General features: G+C 41.7%; 2 protein-coding genes across 6 annotated transcripts in view; one reads left to right on the plus strand and one right to left on the minus strand.

Annotated features, from left to right (window-relative positions):
- Window positions 1-32: 32 nt before the first annotated feature.
- On the minus strand, window positions 33-14,531 carry TATDN2 (TatD DNase domain containing 2). 3 transcript variants are annotated; one of them, XM_039547365.1, is made up of 7 exons: window positions 14,130-14,530; window positions 13,811-14,071; window positions 10,827-11,318; window positions 6,157-7,068; window positions 5,167-5,294; window positions 3,750-3,933; window positions 33-2,765 (listed from the first exon to the last, which is right to left on the minus strand). In XM_039547365.1, the coding sequence occupies exons 1-7, from the start codon at window positions 14,160-14,162 to the stop codon at window positions 2,625-2,627; spliced, it is 2,151 nt and encodes a 716-aa protein (XP_039403299.1). In that variant the 5' UTR covers window positions 14,163-14,530; the 3' UTR covers window positions 33-2,624. The 3 variants fall into 3 exon arrangements, with proteins under 3 accessions (XP_039403299.1, XP_039403300.1, XP_039403298.1); XM_039547366.1 differs by lacking the exon at window positions 14,130-14,530 and adding an exon at window positions 11,664-11,776 and having other exon boundaries at window positions 13,811-13,932; XM_039547364.1 differs by having other exon boundaries at window positions 13,811-14,531.
- Window positions 7,040-18,427, plus strand: part of LOC120409380 (cyclic nucleotide-binding domain-containing protein 2-like) — a 93,217-nt gene continuing 81,829 nt past the window's right edge. The window contains exons 1-3 of one of the 3 annotated variants that reach the window (XM_039547374.1): window positions 7,040-7,136; window positions 7,762-7,874; window positions 9,451-9,518. The gene's annotated coding sequence lies outside the window, so the exon portion shown is untranslated. Of the gene's footprint in view, window positions 7,137-7,761; window positions 7,875-9,450; window positions 9,519-14,670; window positions 14,875-18,427 lie in introns of those variants that run through there. The other 2 variants (XM_039547375.1, XM_039547376.1) reach the window with 2 other exon arrangements.

Genomic DNA, 18,427 nt, shown 5'->3' on the forward strand with positions numbered 1-18,427 from the left:
GCAAAACAGACCGAGGACAAATAGATACTTAAATTTCTGGTGACCTTTTATTCAATACTCAGTACATTCACCTGCAAAAATCCAGCACACCTAATTTTTTCTTGGAATATTAACATTTTTAGATGACTGGTCTGTTAAATGAGTAATCAGAGATTTCACCAAATAAAATCTCTAGAAACTACAATGCAAGATGTTATGAATCTCACTCTGTAATATGGTAATATGTTAGAGAGATCTGATCACTGTATTCTTGAATGTCAATAACATCAACTGTTCTGAAATTTACATGGCAAGGTTTGTAAACCTGTTAATAATACTTAAATAATTAAAAAGTAAAACAAAAAAAGGAAAAATTAAAATCTCTACCCTCTTCCCTTTCAGAAACCCAAAATTGGCACGAGTTGAAACATGAAGATGTTACAAACTGATTAGAGTACAACAAAGTTCCACTCATGGGCTTGGATTGCTTTAAATCTTACTTTACATTGTGCAACAGATGATAATAGCATGCGTTAAAAGACAATGTATGAAGTTGAACAGTTCAGTTTTTAAAAATGACATTTTGTTGTGTAACATATCTTTTGATGAAGTTGCAAGTAGTATATGTATGGTAGACAGATAGCAGCAAGCAAGGTCAAACACACTGACATCTAAATTGTTTTCTTACCTTTCGAAACTATGTGACTGAAGCTACCTGTTCTAAAAAAGGTGAGGGAAAAACTGTGTTAATTTACCATATGCTTCTTGCAGCAGAAAATAAAGCTAGTGTTGAAACCGCAGTCATTTGTTAACTGATTCTATATACATGTGGCACTAGATGCAAATTTCAGTCTCCATTATACACCTATGTATATGATAAAGGGATGTGTATATGAAGTCATCTTTTAATAGCTGAGTTCATTACATAAGGCATAAGTTGACAATTACAAAGGGCCCTAACCGGCTCCCACTGAAGTTATTGAAATTAACTGCAAAATTCTCATTTAACACAATATTGTCTCCTTAGTAGTCCTAAAGAGGAAGGGGAGCAGCAAATTATACCCTTTAGAACATGAAAGCTCTTAAACTGTTGCTTTGTCAAAAAGATTAGTAAATTCACATGAGGAGGCAGTGATCCATAAGGGGGGCTGTGGTATAGCCAAACCTACTGAGATATACACTTATGTAATGGAAATACTGGACAGCTTCACATTCAAATCTTTAACTCTGATTTAAGACAGGCTATGTGCACTTGCAATAATATTTGGAGTAATAATTTTAGAAAATTATGCATTTCAAAACCTTTGTGCAGAACATGAGGCCACAACACCTGCTTGATACTAGCACACAGATGTGGACAATGTACGAAGTGGAAAGGTGTAACTGAACACTTTCACAGTGTCATTTATTAGTTTGGAGGGGTTGCCCGATTGATAAATAGAAGAGTCCCAATCTAATAATCTAGGTTTTACAGATAACTAAAATCAATCTACAAAATATTAGCACAGTTCTGTATAAACCAAACAAGAATTTAACAGTACCTCTTTCTCAGAGATGTTTATTTACAAATAAGCTTTAAAAAAGTTTCAACTGTAGTTTCAAGGTACATTAAAAGTAACCTATATTACAGAAAAATTAAGTCATTGTCTTTTGTCAAATTCCCCTCTGAACACTTAAAACTGGCCAGAAGTAGTTTAAAATTAGACTTACTTTTACTTCTTTTATTTTGAGATGTATATTCACCAAAGCGCTTTGCATTTCTGTTACACAGGTATTTTTCTTCATGATAACACAGTTGGGCCACAACCCCATATAAAAACATTCAGGATGGATTTCCACATTCAATTGCATACTACAGGATCCATCAAAAGTGGGATCAGTGGGCTTCTATGTTCATACTCCATTTCAGTTCTCTTAAAACCTCACTGTAGCCAAAAAAACTGATGTCTTTTTGAGGCTATTCAACACTGGTAATTTTAACATTTTGCTGAAAAAATTTAAAAGCTTATTTAGCACCTACATGCACTTGTCCAAAGAAAGGCACTTGTACACAAACAACACTCAACAATTTTGGGTATGTTTTCATTCTGTGGCATGAGGAACTCTGTGCATATTTATGCATCAAATTCTCTGCTCTGATATATACTCTTTTCCGTACAGCCTCAGCAATTAGGTGCTTTAAGAAGCCAAGATCATTATCCACCTTTTGGGCTCTAACTACACCTAAGTAATCCATATCTGCTCAATAATTATAGGCTGTTCACTCTTGAACAGGCTCATACAAATAAAGCTGAATAAAATCCCATAATATTTCCCACAGCAGATCTTCGTCTCCACAAGAAAAACCATTTACCCAACAAAGACCTCAACACCCTTTCTTGTGGCACGCCAGAGGGAGACAATGGGCCAGTAGAGAATTAAAAGGAGATGCAAGGGATATAGATTAAAAGGAATGTGTAACTCTTTTGGGAGGAGTGGGGATGGCAAGTCATGAGTACTTAACACTAACCATCATCTCCAAGTTGGATTGCAGCATAACATTTTGGGGCCACAGAAGACATAATATAGATGTCACTTGAAAGGTTTTTCACCATTTCACAGTAGCTTTCCTGACCTTGTTTTTCTTCACATTTGCTAGCACCATCCTATAGATCGTACACGTGATTGGTGTTCTGCCTTAGAACAGCCAAGGTACGGGAGAGTGGCAGGTCCTTCAGACGGGCAATCTCTCTCACTGTGTGCAGGGCTAATCCTGGGTGAGAGTACTGGCATATGCTTTTGGGAACCTGCACAAACATTAATGAAAGGGAAGAGTTAAGAATGGTGCAGGTCATTTCCTCCTATTCTGTAGTGTACAGAACTAGTCAGGAGTTAATCACTTCAAGCCTCTAAATATGGTCACTGATATTTTTCAGAAAGTGTCTTTCAACAATGCTATTTGATGTTCCCAGTGTTTCCTCCATCCCAGAGCTCTTTTTAAGGGCAGCAGCCAGCAAACAAACTACACAACGGAGGAGGGAAACTATTGGCCAGAGACACTGGAGTAAACATCTCTCCATTCACACAAAGCAGAAAGAAACTCAGTTTTTAAAGTCCTGTATGTAGAGAATTAAGTATGTTGACTGCAGATGAACAAAGGGATGAGTTGGCCATGCTAAGATCTGAACCTGTGGTTCTAAACAATTTATAATTTCAAATCTGAGGCTTAGATCACTGCTACTTTATAAAGGGAACACCTTACCAGACATACCATATTAGAACTTGCTTCCAGAGCCACGTGCTTTCTGAATATTTGAAGCAAAACACAGGCCTATGAATGCAATATTCTATTCCAGGGGTCAGCAACCTTCGGCACGTGGCCCATCAGGGTAATCCGCTGGCAGACCGCGACACGTTTACATTGACCATCCGCAGGCACCGTCCCCCGCACTCCCAGTGGCCGCAGTTTGTCATTCCCAGCCAATGGGAGCTTCAGGAAGCAGCGGCCAGCATGTCCCTGCAGCCCTCGCCGTTTCCTGCAGCTCCCATTGGCCGGGAACAACAAACCGCGGCCAGTTGGAGCTGCGGGGAGCCGTGCTTGCGGACAGTCAATGTAAACAAAATGTCTCGCGGCCTGCCAGCGAATTACCCTGATGGGCCGCATGCCGAAGGTTCCCAACCCCTGTTCTAATCCATTCCTTCTTGCAGATATCCTATCACACTTCTGATAGAGCAACATTAATAGCATGGGCAGAAAAGAATGTTTTGAGTATTTTTATAAGCATACTTACCTGCCTAGGGAGGAAATAGGGAGCATCCGTTTCTACAATTATTCTGTTCAAAGGAATTTTTCTTATCGTCTCTCTGGCTTCAAAGGCAGATGAGTAAGTCAGCAGTGCAGTGAATCCCACAGAAAGGTTTGGGAAATGCTCTAGCAATGGCTCTATGACATCGTAACTACCAGTAAAGCAATGCCTAAAGGTAAACAGAAAACTTTGGTCATTCTCCAAGGTAACAGTTTTGCAAATTTTTAATAGGAGACAGACTAAGGGGATAAGAATTCAAGGAATCCAGTTTTCTTGGATTAGCCCAATCCTGTCTAAAGTTTCAGTATTTAATGGAGACTGACTCAAAACCAAAGGGGTCAGAAAGGGTGGGATTATTGTAAAAAAGACAGGGGAAAGACTGCAAGGATTGGGGTAGGCAGCACAGCAGTCAAAGCAACAAACAGGAGGTAGATGATACTTAACATGGTTGCTGCCACAAGGTAGAATTCTTCCCAACAATTTAGAATAAAAACATCTGTTTAGATTGTTCATTTAGTTCTGTGTAGTGCGCAATGTGTGCCTACAGATCAAGCATCATCTGGGGACTTTGAATCACATTAAAACGCAATTTAGATATTCCCAGCATTACAATTCTGGTTTCATTCATGATTTTGTGAGGTCTGACCTCATCAAAAAAGCCAGAAAAGTTTTAACAGAAGAGAAGTCTGATCTGTTTCAAATGGATGCCATCTATTTAAATAAATTACTTGTTTCTGAAGACGTTTTATTTAACTGTAACAATAGTAACACCTAAAATTACTAGAACCAAAGATGGTTAGAGAAAATGGTTTCCTTCCGCCTGGATTTATCTGTGTTTAACCAGTTCAATGGTTTCCCCTTTATAGTCAGTTTCCTCTTTTTGGGTAGATCTCATACACAGTGGTAAGGAGAGGAAACAGATTTTAAAATTATAATTTAAAAAAAAAAGGATAAGAAAGTGTGATTGTAAGAGTCACAAGTTTGCAAGTAGAATCAGGGATAGGTGCAATAGCCAACAGTACTTTTACCTCTATTTTCAAATTGACAATGCCCATTCCAGACACTAAATGTCCCTTTCCGAATAAGTCAAATTCACAGCTTCAGAACAAGACACAGTTATATCAGAACAACTTCTGCTGTATCATTTCCTGTCCATCCCTAAGGCATCCTAATAATTCTTTTAAGAAGCCACAAAACATTACTTCTGCAATAAAGCTTCCATAATTTTAAGCATTGATGATCCAGCTACCTCCCTATTTCTTTTTCAATTAAAGCATCACCTGGTCTGAACAGTTTCATATATTTCCTGGTTTGTTATTTTACTAATGTAGGTATAATTTCTGATTTAATTATATGATCTCCAGCAATGAATGACAGAATTTAATTTAGCAAATACAGCTACCTGTGTATCTTGTAGTCTTTAGGCACAAACTTTTTCATGATCCCCAGCAGATCATCATCAGCCTCTCTGCAGTGTATTACCAAGGGTTTCCTTAAGGACACAGCTAGTTGCAGTTGCTTTTCAAATACCTGAATAAAGGTAAAATAAGAAATGAACACTGCCTTAATTTCCACTAGAATTGTTCTAGAAACAAAGGGAATATAATGGGGTGATAGTGAGTGGGGGGTGGAAAACTCCATCCCCTAATTTATGCCAATTTCCTGTAAATCCATTCACTTTTTCAGATGAATTGTTACAGATGACAACCAGGCACTATGGTGATTGGTGCATTAGCTTTCTACACCAATAAATGTATTCATTTCAGTTTTAGTTACTTGGATCAAACTATCACACACCCATACGTTTATAAAGTCATATTTTGAAGCACTTTCCAAAATGTGAATAGATTTTTTTATTTAACAAATGGTGCAGATTTTTCCTAAGTTAAAAAGGAAGTATGGGACAAAGCTGGAAGTAGAGCTAGTTCTCCTTCCTTTCAGTGTTGTCCATGATGCTTCCCTACAATACTGTACAGTGCTTTTGGCCAGCTATCCAGGTATTTGTATTATGCTCATCACTGCCATATCAGAACTCCTGCATTCTAAATATACATTTCAGAGGCTGCAAGAAAAAATAACTAGAATACACATTTAATAAGCTTTGTAACTGGCCAACATCTCATTTATTTATCCAATGTCTCCAATTCAAATTTGGAAAACTGTTAGCAGGGAAGACACAGTACAAGTATTTGATGAATGATTTACATCTTTATCTGAAATGGTCTAATTCACACATCACCCTCAGGGTCCTCTCCTATCCCAAAATGAATATAAAGGTTGTAGAATGCTGAAGTATGTTGTATACAGAGAAAAGGAAAAGTTTAGAATCCATAAGTAGACCTGAAATAAAAGTTCCAACTAGTACCATAAAAGTAGAAGCTCAGCTCCTTACCTTGTGTTGCTTGGAGATATCAGTAGAGCATTTATAAGAGTAGTCTAGACCCATCTCTCCAAATGCAATAGCTTTCGGGTGCCTCAGTGCCTGTAAGAGATCTCTTTCATGGAGGTCTGTGTAGTAACGTGCAAAATGTGGATGACAGCCAAATGCTCCCCAAACCATTTCTTCTTTTAACAAATCCTCCCACAAGAAGTCCTTTAAGGTCCGAGGATCACAGAAGTCAGCTATACAACCTTGAAATTCTTTCGGAAAGGAGCTATTGTAAACTTTTCTAAACTTTGCAAATGTACCCCTGAAAGACATCTTGGAATATAGCATGTCCAGGTGGCAATGGGTATCAATGAAACCCTCCTGTAAATGTTTAGGGAGTTTAATAGTTGCTTCCTGGTTTACATATTCAGAAGTAAAAGAATCAGACATCCGTGCTCTAGAGATAATGGGAGCATACGATTCTGCTTCCTTGCTAGATATTTTGCATTTCTCCTCAGAGACCAGGGAAGACTCAAAGGAATGTGATCTCCAATGTCCACCTTCAACTGCAGACTCTAGATCTTTCGATGTATTGGAAGGAGTGCATGCTGCAAATTCTACAGAAATATCACAAAGATGACTGCTACTTGAGCCACCTAAATAAGTAGTATCCTCACTGGGGTTTGAAAATGAACGATTAGGTGGTTTTGGACTACTTGTACAGCACTTTGCAAAGTCACCCCATGGGCGATTGTAGAGATGAGCAGGGTACATTACATAATCAGTTATAACTGGTGAAGTCTCCAAAATAACTGACCTATTGTGATGTGGAACTGAATCCTCCTGGGAGAACCTAGCTAAAGATTCTACATCATCCACATCAGACCAATCACTTCCCACGGAGGGATCCTTTTCCAGCGCATCTCGCTCTTGGAACTGCAAGTCAAATGGAAAACAAAATATACAACCGAAACAATCTTAACTTTGTGAACAGTAAACTGTAGGTGTGTCAGAGTAAGATGTTCCACTATGTATCCTGTTTATTATTTACCAAAACCAGAGCTGTTCCAGTAAGCACATGAAAACCTCAGACTGAACTAATATACAGGGTTGCTGTCTGAACAAATGAATTACTGACATGAGACTAAGGCCTTGTCTACACTTAAAAGCTTTGCTGCTTTAACTACGCTCATATAGTTAAGTGGTAAAACCCCCTTAGCGTGGACCCAATTATACTGGTATTGCTTATTTTTGTTTAGCAAAATGAAATAAACTTTACTAATATCACTGTGTCTACACTGAAGGCTTTACCAGCATAATGTTAAGTATATTAAAAAATAGCAGTCACACCCCCAACTGACAGTTATCTTGGTAAAACTAACTATAGAGTAGGCCTAAAAGGAATCCTTCAGATGTCAAGCTCAGAATATGTGGTAAGGCAAGGAAAACTGCTAAGAGAGGGGCTAGGTAAGTATAAGGACAGAGATCTGTACTAACTGTAGCTCACAGACATCAGAGCTGTAAAAGATTACGTCATCTGGACAGGATGAACAGGCTATTGTAGGATTTTCCCCTACAGAAATTTATACCTGAAATTTGACCTACATGAAATTGTCGTTCTTTTCTCAGGCAATCCAGGATGACCTAACAGATCACCTCCATCTCTAACATCTATGATTTGGTTTCTTTTATAAAGAAGGAAAGACTGGAAGGAGAATCCGATTGGACTACAGAATTGTATGGTAATCACAAAGAAAAATGTATTTATTTAGATGTATACAACAAGTGCCTATCTTATTCTCTAGATCGGGGTAGTCAAATATTTTTTGTCAAGGTCCAAATTTCCTGGTCAAGGTACACTGAAGGTCTGGATTCCAGAGAAACATTTTTCACACTGCAAGTGCCCCTGTTCAAAGAACACAAACAGTGCTGTGTAATATACACAGGGCTTATTGCAGGGGCAGTCAATAGGCAGACCGACCACATGTCAAATACAGACCGCCAGAGGTTTTTGACCAGATCATGAAATTCTGTGGGATCCATGGGCAGTTAGTGCGGGGGAGAGGAGGCCTAGCGTGGGTAGAGTGACTGGCCACGTGCTGGCAGGCTTGGGGGAGCTGGTGCCCCGTGCTGACAGGTAACTCAGGTTTGCAGGTGTTCCCCTGCCCTCCCTAAATGGAGCCCTGGCAGGTGCCTGGGGCTGGTAGTAGGAGCCCTGAGTCCCAGTGCACCTGGCAGGGCTCCATTTAGGGAGGGGTGCCCCCCCAGTTATGAGTCAGCCCCAAACAACAGCTCCCCCAAGCCTGCCAGCATTCAGCCAGTCCATAGACACCCCCTTGCACTAACCCTCAGAGTTTTGTGGTCTGGTCAAAAGCCTCTGGTGGTCTGGATTTGGCCCACAGTCTGCCTATTGACTACCTGGTCTCTAGATACACACATTTTACTTTTCAATGTAAAATTGAGCAGTAGATTTTTCATCCCACTCCAATAATGAATGTACAGATTGTCACTAGCACATATAAACCTAACCCACCTCCACAGAAATCTCACTAATAAAAACCCTCGGACCCTCAGCCTACTACCTGGGACAGAAAGTGAGCCTCAAAGTTCCTTAAAAGGTTAATAACCCAGGTTCAAAAGTGGATTCCCAAAGTCTCTCCCATCACAGAAAGCTGTACGTTAAGATTTCAGAAGTGACTACAAGAAACAATATTTCATTCTAATTTACTATAGTCAAAATATACACAAATAACAATAGTTAGCTCTTCTATAGTGCTTTTCATCCGTAGATCTCAAAATGTTTTACAAAAGGAGACAAGTATCATTATCCCAATTTTATAGATGAGGAAATGGAGGCTCAGAGAGGTAAAGCAATTTGCTAGAAATCACCCAAATCTGGCACTAGCCAGCTGGGAATAGAAAGCAAGTCTTCTGAGTCCCAGTCCATCCACTAGGGAATACTGATTCCCCGTCAGAAAAAGAATTTAACAAATCCCATTCTTCTCTGATTTCTACAGAGATCCGTCTCATATAGCACCCAACTGGCACATATCAGTAGTAGTATCCCTTATGCACCCTACAGAACAAAAAGGATGCTAATCTGATTTATATTAATCATTCAAAAGAACGCATTTTTATTGTATCCTTAAATATTTTTTGAAGGGAAGGGGTACAGCAGTGCCTAAATAATGTAGGGAAGATTTTCAACCACAGCCTCTGAAGAATCCACAAATTAAGTTAATAAGTTATGATTATTAAGAATGTTGCAGCTAATATATTACTTCTCTATTTAAGTTAATTAGCTCTTCTTATTCTAAGGGACTGAACACAAAGATAAAGGGCAACAATATTAATCTGCAGCTACAACAGGACTTGCATCTTCAGAGGTAATATCATATAAGTTATGTAAGATATAATGCTGTAAAACTAACACTGCATAGACAGGGATGTGTTGCTTTCTATAGTCATTTTGGGATTATTATCCAGGTGTGAAACAAGAGACACATTGCTATCACCATTCTGTGTTCAAAGCTACTATATTTCAGTGTTTAGCTATACTGAATCCCATTTTCCTTAAAAAAATAGTGATATTAAAATGCTTCACATTAAGACTTTGTTTGTAAAATTGAAAGTGATATATTCTACACATTAAAAAAATAGATCCTTCAAAATTAGCAGCTAGTATTTAGTGTTCCTAAATACATATTCTTTATATGTAGGGAAAAATAGAGGGCTGCCATTGAATTTTACTCAAATGACATCAAGATCTAGTAGAGAAATCTATGAGATTTTTCCCCAATATTGGGCCCTTGCTTTGTATTGTGAGAGTTTCAAATTTGGTCAGAAATACAAAGAACTTTGGTTTGTTCATTTAAAGTTTTAACTAGTAAAATTCCAAATACCGTATATTCATAAGCCAAATTTTTTTTAGTAAAAAAGGAAAGCTCGAGAGAAGGGGGTCAGCTTATGAACGGATATAGAGAGGGAGAAGTGGGACACAGCCCCTCCCCCCAAAAGAGGCAGCACAGCCAGAAGGGTGTGTCTGCTTCTGGCCACAGTGCTCTCTCTCCAGCCTCTGAAGCAACTGCAGCCCCCCCAGAGCAGGCTGCGGCCCTTTCGCCCGGCCCAGCCCGCTGGAACATGCTGTGGCCACGCTGCCTAGTCTGGCCCACCAGAGCAAGCTGCGGCTGCACTGTCCAGCCTGCTGGAGCAGCTCCAGCCAGGCCAAAGACATTCTCCCCTGGCCCTCCCCAGACACGGTGGGAAGGGTTGGGATGGGGAGAGTGTGGGGTAATGTGGGGGCTGGTCACAGGGGTTACTCCCCGGACTCCCAGCTTCTCCCCCCCAAAAAATTTCTCCACCAATTGCTGTCCCAGCCCGTCAGGGTAAGCAGCTGGCTTGCCGGGACACTGTTTACTTAGGTTTACCTCCATGCCTGCGGACAAGAGGTAAACAAACCATCTCGGCCTGCCAGCAGCTTATCCTGATGGCCCGAGAGCCAAAGTCTGCTGACCCCTGAATTATAGGGTCGGCTTATGAACAGGTCATAAACATTTTCCATTTTTACTTATCTTGGGGGGAGGGAGAGCGGAGGTTGGCTTATAAACGAACCGGCTTATGATCGAGTATATATAGTATGTTTTGATATGTCCTATTCAAGGAACACTACTTCATGGCCTCTCACACACACTTACCTCATAATCTTCTTCTGAACTCGAATTGTGTTCGTCCACAAATACAAGCTTTGGAGAGGGTCCTGAAATATCTAGCCTTTGGTAATCCACATACTGTTCTTTGGGATTACTCTGTCCAGTGCTAACTGAACTAGCACAAGCATTGTTTTCATCTACTGAAGTTTTCTTTCTGTCTGAATCTAGCTGAGGTCGCTGATCATCTTCACGCCCTGAAACTGCACAGATACTTCTTGAGTTGCCATCTGATTTGCAAGGCTCTTTACTATGACAGGGGCTTTGATCTTGATCTCCATTTGATGTAGATGCCTCCTTTCTGACCTTTTTCCCTAATGATTTCCCAAATGCATCCTGGAGAGCTTTAAGGTATATTACTGTGGATCCCTGATCCTTCATTCTCTTCTTCCTATGATCCCCAGTCTGTTCTTCTGAGACACCTTTACCTTCAGTCCTTGGTGTGAGGTTACAGCCTGCACCACCCTTGGATTTATAAAGCTATATTAAAAAGGAAACAGCATTACATAGGTGCTCATAAGTACTAAACATTTTACTAATCAGAAAGCATGTATGCTTTGTTGGGGGCGGGGAGAATAGAGGGGTAAGAATCCCTCTCAAGCAGAGAGGGCAGAGATGGGCAGCCTAAAGAATTTTACAGCACCACCCACAAAGACAAAGTCTCAGCATGTGCTGGAGTATGGTCACACCTCTTATGAAAAGGGTGGCCAGAATCTGCTTCGTTTTCTGCAAAGTAAATGCCACCCTTGGGCTTCTGGCAAGTTGCCAATCCAGCTACAATTCGAGAAAAAGTGGAAACCCTGCAAATAGGGGATCATTTCTCACCACTGGGGGCTGCTGTATTGTCTGCATTGTTCCAGAGGACTTCACTCTTATCCCTTGTGGTAAAATAACTGTCTTCAGTGCCTTACAGTAGTGCCACAGGAGGTGTCTTTAGACTAGTCAGCACAAGAGAGGCCATATTAGGATACTGTTTGGAACAGCTTGGTCCCATTCCAAGCAGGAACTATATTCTCCCCACTCAAAACAAGCCACAGGAGTTTTTGCCTATTAAAAGAATAAACTTTTCAAATAATATTAAGAGAATCAGGCATGCTGCAACCTAAATTATATTGTGATTTGCACAGCTAGATCAACTCTCTTTGGCCTAGACTTTGCTAATATAAAAACAAATCCAGTATGTTAAGCTTCAAAAGCCAGTCTCTGTAAACATGGATCAAAGCATATTAATGAAAATAAATTATAGGATTTTGCTTCTTGAGGTCAAATGAAGGTCTAAAGGATTTTTCACCAAAGGCGTTTTACTACTTTAGAAATTCCGATTGTGTCTCTCTCATTTTTCCTGAAATTCTCTACAGATAACTAAATAATTAATTGGGTTATAATATTAAAAATATAAAAAGTGAAACCCGATAGAGAACCAAAATGATTTTTATTCAGGCCATTTAAAACTCTAGGATTTTGTTTGGCTTTGTTAACTCCTATATTGAATACAAAAGCTTAAAAAACAGCTGGAAAAGAGAGCTGTTAAAGATTTGACATTCTAACCCTTTGGCTAAAGGTCAAGAAAGCTCCTAATGTACTTTTCTGAAGCATCGACCTTCACTGTGAGAGACAGGAAGACAAGATTTGAAAGAACTTCCAGGGGAGATATTGAAAAGTTTACACAGTTCTAAATTAAACTAACAGGAAACATGTGACAGTTGTACAAAATGAATTAATAGTGAAAGGCAAAGAGAAAATAAATCGGGCACTCTGATTAATCCATTTTACAATACAAGGGAACAAGGACAGTGGAAGTGAGTTTACCTTAAAAATAAAACTTTATGCCGTGCGTACATGCGCTTTAAACAATGTAACTCACTGCCACAAGTTATCACTGAGGCCAAAAATTTAGTAGGATCAAGGATTAGACATCAATATGGGCAATCAAAACATGTAGCTACATTAAAATAAAAAACATGGATAGAAAATCTTCATGCTTCAAGGCACAAATAACCACTAACTAGGGTTAAACTAGAAACTTCATTGATGGACAAGTTACTAGATTTTTTGCACCTTTCTTCGTGCATCTAGTACTGGCCACAGTTGGAGACAGGCTACCAAATAAAATTAGCCACTTGTCTGATTTTGTATGGCAATTACTACGGTCCTGATATTTCCAAGGTAAAACAGGCTAAAATTCTTTCTCCCTCACCCCATCCTGCCAAAACAAACCAACTTTTCAGACCTTTTTTATACATCAAGAAACAACAAAGATAGCACAAACCTATTTTCTCCCTTTGCAGGTTACACACACATTCACACTCTCTTTTATCAGGGCTCTGTACAAGAGGCCAGAAAAATTAAGCCAGTTGTCTAAAACTTGCCTGTGCAACAGGATGAACCGTTAACTTTCACTCTTCACTGACCTTTGCTTCAGAGCAAAAACAAGGAGGAGTACTTGTGGCACCTGAGAGACTAACAAATGTATTTGGGCATAAGCTTTTGTGGGTTAAAACCCAGTACTCCTCATTGTTTTTGCTGATACAGACTAACACGGCTACCACTCTGAAACCTGCTTCAGAGCACTACATTAAATGACGCACACTTTTGCAAGGACAGTGAGCACTATTATAGGACAAGTGAAGATTCTTGGAGTGTGATGCCAGCCCTCAGCAAAACAAGAGTAATGTTTTTAAAAAGTGCCTGGCAGGCCAAGTTAAAACACTGCCACTGCACTGTTACTTTCTTCAACTCCTTCTAAAATGTAGCCCCAAAAAACCCATCTTCCTCTCAATCTGGAATCTGTACCTGTACATTTTTAAAAAAGTTTGCAATAGAAAAAGGCCCCCTCGGGTAGTTAGCTGCACAAAGGGGGCAAACACATACTTCCTTCATAGAGCACCAAAACATTCAAGGCTTTGTCAAGCTCCTCCTGTTTTCGGTCAACTCTTGCCTCTAGTTTGCAGCCTTTTCTGTTTATCACATACCTCCCGGTTCAAGGATTTCCGGGGCATGGAGACCATGTCTGCCTTGGAAATGTCCCAGCCAGGATGTTTCCTGAGCAGGGTTCTCCTGGGAAGGGAAGAGCCGCTACCCCTCTCGTCCAGGCTGCTGCTGCTCCCATCTGCTGCATCTGGGGAGGAGCCTCGTGCCGAGAGCGCGGCCCTGGGTGTCTCGCCGGCAGAAAGCCCTTGGCAAACGGGCTGTGGGGAAAGCCAGCTCCGCGCCCGCCCGCCCGCCGCGGGCTGCCCAGCGCTCCCGGCCTCTGCCGAGTGCGCGGGGCAGCCGGTGGCGGAGCCGGGGCGGGAGGACGGACATGGCGGCCCTTCCAGGGCGCATTTGCGGTACTTGGCTGGGGAGCCGCCTGACCAGCTGTCCCAGGCGCGCTTCGCCCTGCGGCGCCTGGCGGGCTCCATCGGGGCTCGGCACCTGGGCGGCAGAGAGAGCAGCCGTTAGCCCAGCTCCGCGAGGGCGGCCGAGGGGAGGGGGAGGGGCGGGGGGCGAGCCCGCAGCAGGGGCAGCACAGACCGAGCGACCACCCCCACAAGCGCCGCAGCGCTCCCCGGGCAGCCCGCTCCAGAGGCCACAGCGGCTGAGGGAGCCACGCTGGCCGGGCCGGGGTCAGGCCGCTCGGGATATGCGCCCGGCGGGGGTCTAGGCTGTGGGCCGTGCCTGGAAGGGACCAGCAGGGGCGCCCCCCTCCTCTCCACCCGCCCCCCTGCCATCTCCGCGAGCCCAGCCCCGCCCCTACCGCCCGCTGGAGCCCTAGCGCGCGCGCCCGCCCTGACGTTATTATCACCTAGGGAGGGGCGGGTCTGTTATCGGCTGGCCCCGCCCCTCCGCTCGGGGACGGTCAGGCTGGGTCAGCGCGGGAGAGCTAGTGGCGGGAACGAGGCTCTCGCGGGGTGGTGCGTTGGTGGCCCCTCCGGGCGGGGGGAAGAGCCTCGGGCTTCAACCTGCACCGTGCGCACAGAGTCGGCGGGGAGCTCCCCTCTGTGCTGTGCGGCAGGGCAGTGGGGGTTGAGCGTGCCCGGCCGAGTGGGCTCGAGCTGTGCGTGTCTCAAAAAGAGGTGGTCCCTCCCCAGCCCTGCCCCGGACACCTGGTGCTAACAGTCCCAGAGAGCGAGCGTGGCTCAGAATGTTCCCAGTAGGGTGACCAGATGTCCCAATTTTATAGGGACAGTCCCAATTTTGGGGTCTTTTTTCTTATATAGGCTCCTATTACCCCGTCCTGATTTTTCACACTTGCTGTCTGGTCACCCTAGTTTCCCGGGTGGGTTTTGCAAGATCCTCTGAGGCCTTTTGTGCACTTTCCTGTTGAATAATAAATAAACATGTGGCTTTTAAAAACCGTTCAGTGGGAAAGGAGCTACTGGATTACCTATGCCAAGGCTCAGTGACAAAAGCTATGGGAAAAGCACTGCACAGCAGGCGCCAGGGCACAGCCCGCCTTTCAGAATTCCTCCCTGGATTGGATGTCCCAAATGCGCTTTTTTGGTTTGGAGCAAAAATTTCCATTGCCAGTTACATCTGACAAGATTTTCCAACCAGCTGTGTGTAGGAGTGAATGGGCAGGGAGCAGTATATGAAAAACCCTGAATTCCATAAAGATTATCAAAGAATGGCAAAATTTAGAAGCAATATATCATTTACGGGCAATTTTTTTCCCCTTAAAGGAACTATAGTTATTTTCTCTCCTTAAAAATGCACTATTTAAGGATAGATCCTGAAATCCTTAAGCAGGCAAAATTCCTTTTTACTTTAATGGGAATTTTACATGTGTACTCTCTGCAGTACTGTGTCCTAAATGTTTAGTTTGCTAATAGGCACCAGTAGACTATTTTGCTTAATAATGGTTGACATATTTCAGCTTCATGTTTGTTTTGGTTTTCTGTGTATTCTCACTTTAGTGTAAGGCCCTATAATGTGTTTCAATTTCTTACTTTAGGGAATTTGTTACTAGTTACTAAAATAAATGATGGTGTTTGTATAATGCAAAGTGGGGCCAGGAAAGGATAAATTTGACTCTTAGAAAATGTCAGCTTGTATAATATACACTCCCTTTCACCACTGCCGAATAAAAAAAGAGCTAATTTTATAAGATGCATGTTTTGTGACACTAAAGTTTCACTTTAAGATGCAAAATGTTTGTATACAGAGGGCAGATAAAATAGCCTACGAGACCAAAAAAAATGCATGAGTCTAGAACAATCATTAGTAGCTTTGGAAAGCTGGACAGTAATAAGATTATATACACCTCTACCCTGCTATAACGTGACCCGCTATCACACGGATTTGCATATAGTGCGGTAGCATCAGGGCTCTGGTGGCACTTTAAAGGGTCCAGGGCTCCAGCTGCTGCGGGGAGCCCATGGCCCTTTAAATCACCACTGGAGCCCTGCCGTTGCTACCCCAGGGCTGCGGCAGCGGGGCTCACCAGCAATTTAAAGGCCCCGGGCTCCCCGCAGCGGCTGGAGCCCTGCTGTTGCTATCCTGGGGCTGCGGCAGCGGGGCTCACCAGTGATTTAAAGGGCCTGGGGCTTCCTGTGGCCGGAGCCCCGGGCTCTTTAAATCACCGCTGCAGCCCTGCCACCGCTATCCTGATATAACAGCGTTTCACCTATAACACGGTAGGGATTTAAAGTAATGCTACTTCAACTGGACATCTACATTTACTTTCAGCTTTATATTATACTGACAAGTGACTGAAATTAGCCTAATATGTCCATGAATTTTTAACCTCATCACCAGTCATTAGCGTAGAACAGTGGTTCTCAACCAGGGGTATGTGTTCCCCTGGGGTACGCAGAGGTCTTTCAGGGGGCACATCAACACAGCTCTAGACAGTTGCCTAGTTTTACAACAGGCTACATAAAAAGCACTAGCAAAGTCAGTACAAACTAAAATGTCATACAGACAAAAGGAGAAAGTAAGCAATTTTTCAGTATTAGTGTGCTGTGACACTGTATTTTCATGTCTGATTTTGTAAAGCAAGTAATTTTTAAGTGAGGTGAAACTTGGAGGGATGCCAGACTCCTGAAAGGGGTACAGTAGTCTGGAAAGGTTGAGAACCACTGGCATAGAATAATGCTCAATCCCCAGTGTTCCATTCAGTTGCAGCCTTGTAATGTCCTTAGCTACATGACATTAATTCCGAAATCATCACTTATTTTCCATTTCTACTCTGTGTCCTGCCTGTGACATTCACCATGAAGGAGCAATTGTGTCAAAAATTAGTACATTTCATAGTCTCTCTTTCCTTTCAATTTGGACTACAACTCTATATGCATACAGCACACTGAGGGACACATAGCTAAGCTGTGAGAAGTAAATATAATTTATAAACTAAATAAAGTAATTATGGTATGTCCTAAGACAGAGCCAAGATTGATACAGAGTGAAACATTGATATAGAGTGAAATCTCTCTTAAGTGACTGCTCAAAGGACCAACAGAAATCAATTGCTTAGCAGAGGGGGCCTTCTAAGGAGGATGGCTTAAGTATTGTTTGCCTACCACCTAGCAAAATGAAACCCTGATCTACGACTGGGGCCCCACCAAACAAATAATAATAATTGCACTCTGTACAGGTAGGGATACTTTGAGCTGCTCTCTGAAGACAGGAAGTTACCAAAATAGGTAGTTTGGAACAATTTTTGCTGTCCTATAGATCTTGTAAAGGCAAGACTTACAGAAAGGGCATTTTCCCCCAAGTTTATTCAAAAATATATTCAAAATATATTAATTTTATTAAAATTCCAGTGTACATTACACTAAGCAAGTTACATAAAGAGGCAATCAATGTATACCCCAATGTATAAAACAATAGGTTTATACATCCAGGTTACATTACTTCAGAGCAGTTAGTGAATATCTTAAAATAAAACAGACAATTATTTATAAAAACTAATGCCCACATCATTTAGTTTTTTCTTTGTATTTTTAAACCAGTAATATAAATTCAATACCAGAAAAATCTAGACAATATATTTATGGGTACTAGTAATTTGATTATCTAGGCACTTATAGCCAGGAACTTCTATCAGTTACTAGTGTAGGTCTCTACCTGAGGAACTGGTTTAAGATTGTGACTTTCAAATGATAAGTTAAATTTATTATACTTATTTGCTTCTGGTAGTGCCCACAGTGTGCTAGGCACTGTACAAATAGAAAGCACGGTCCTTGCTCCGCAAAACGTAAGCCCTGATACTCCATTGGGTAATGGGTCTAAATTAGATGTCACCACTCAAGAAAGCGGTCTTGGAGTCACTCAGAATGTTGGGAATCACTAAGAAAGGGATAATAAGACACAAAATAGATTGCCTCTGTATAAATCCATGGTACACCCACATCTTGAATACTGCTTGCAGATGTGGTCGCTCCATCTCAAAAAAGATATATTGGAAAAAGTTTGAAAAGAGCAACAAAAATTATTAGCAGTATGGAATGGCTTCTATATGAGGAGAGATTAATAAAACTGGGACTTTTCAGCTTGGAAAAGAGATGACGAAGGAGGGATATATGATTTAAGTCTATAAAATCATGACTGGCATGGAGAAAGTAAATAAGGAAGTGTTATTTACTCAAGAACTAGGGGTCACCAAC

This window comes from Mauremys reevesii, linkage group 7 (genome assembly GCF_016161935.1).
Source record: "Mauremys reevesii isolate NIE-2019 linkage group 7, ASM1616193v1, whole genome shotgun sequence".
In the NCBI taxonomy this organism is placed as follows: Eukaryota; Metazoa; Chordata; order Testudines; family Geoemydidae; genus Mauremys; species Mauremys reevesii.

What these genes read in the sequence shown, in the direction of transcription:
- TATDN2 (XM_039547364.1), bottom strand. Translation starts at nt 14,239, where the DNA reads ATGGAGCCCGCCAGGCGCCGCAGGGCGAAGCGCGCCTGGGACAGCTGG. An exon ending in GTTCAGAAGAAGATTATGAG is followed by an intron (nt 7,069 to 10,826) that starts GTAAGTGTGTGT and finishes TTTGACTTGCAG; the next exon opens with TTCCAAGAGCGAGATGCGCT. An exon ending in AAAGACTACAAGATACACAG is followed by an intron (nt 3,934 to 5,166) that starts GTAGCTGTATTT and finishes GTTTACCTTTAG; the next exon opens with GCATTGCTTTACTGGTAGTT.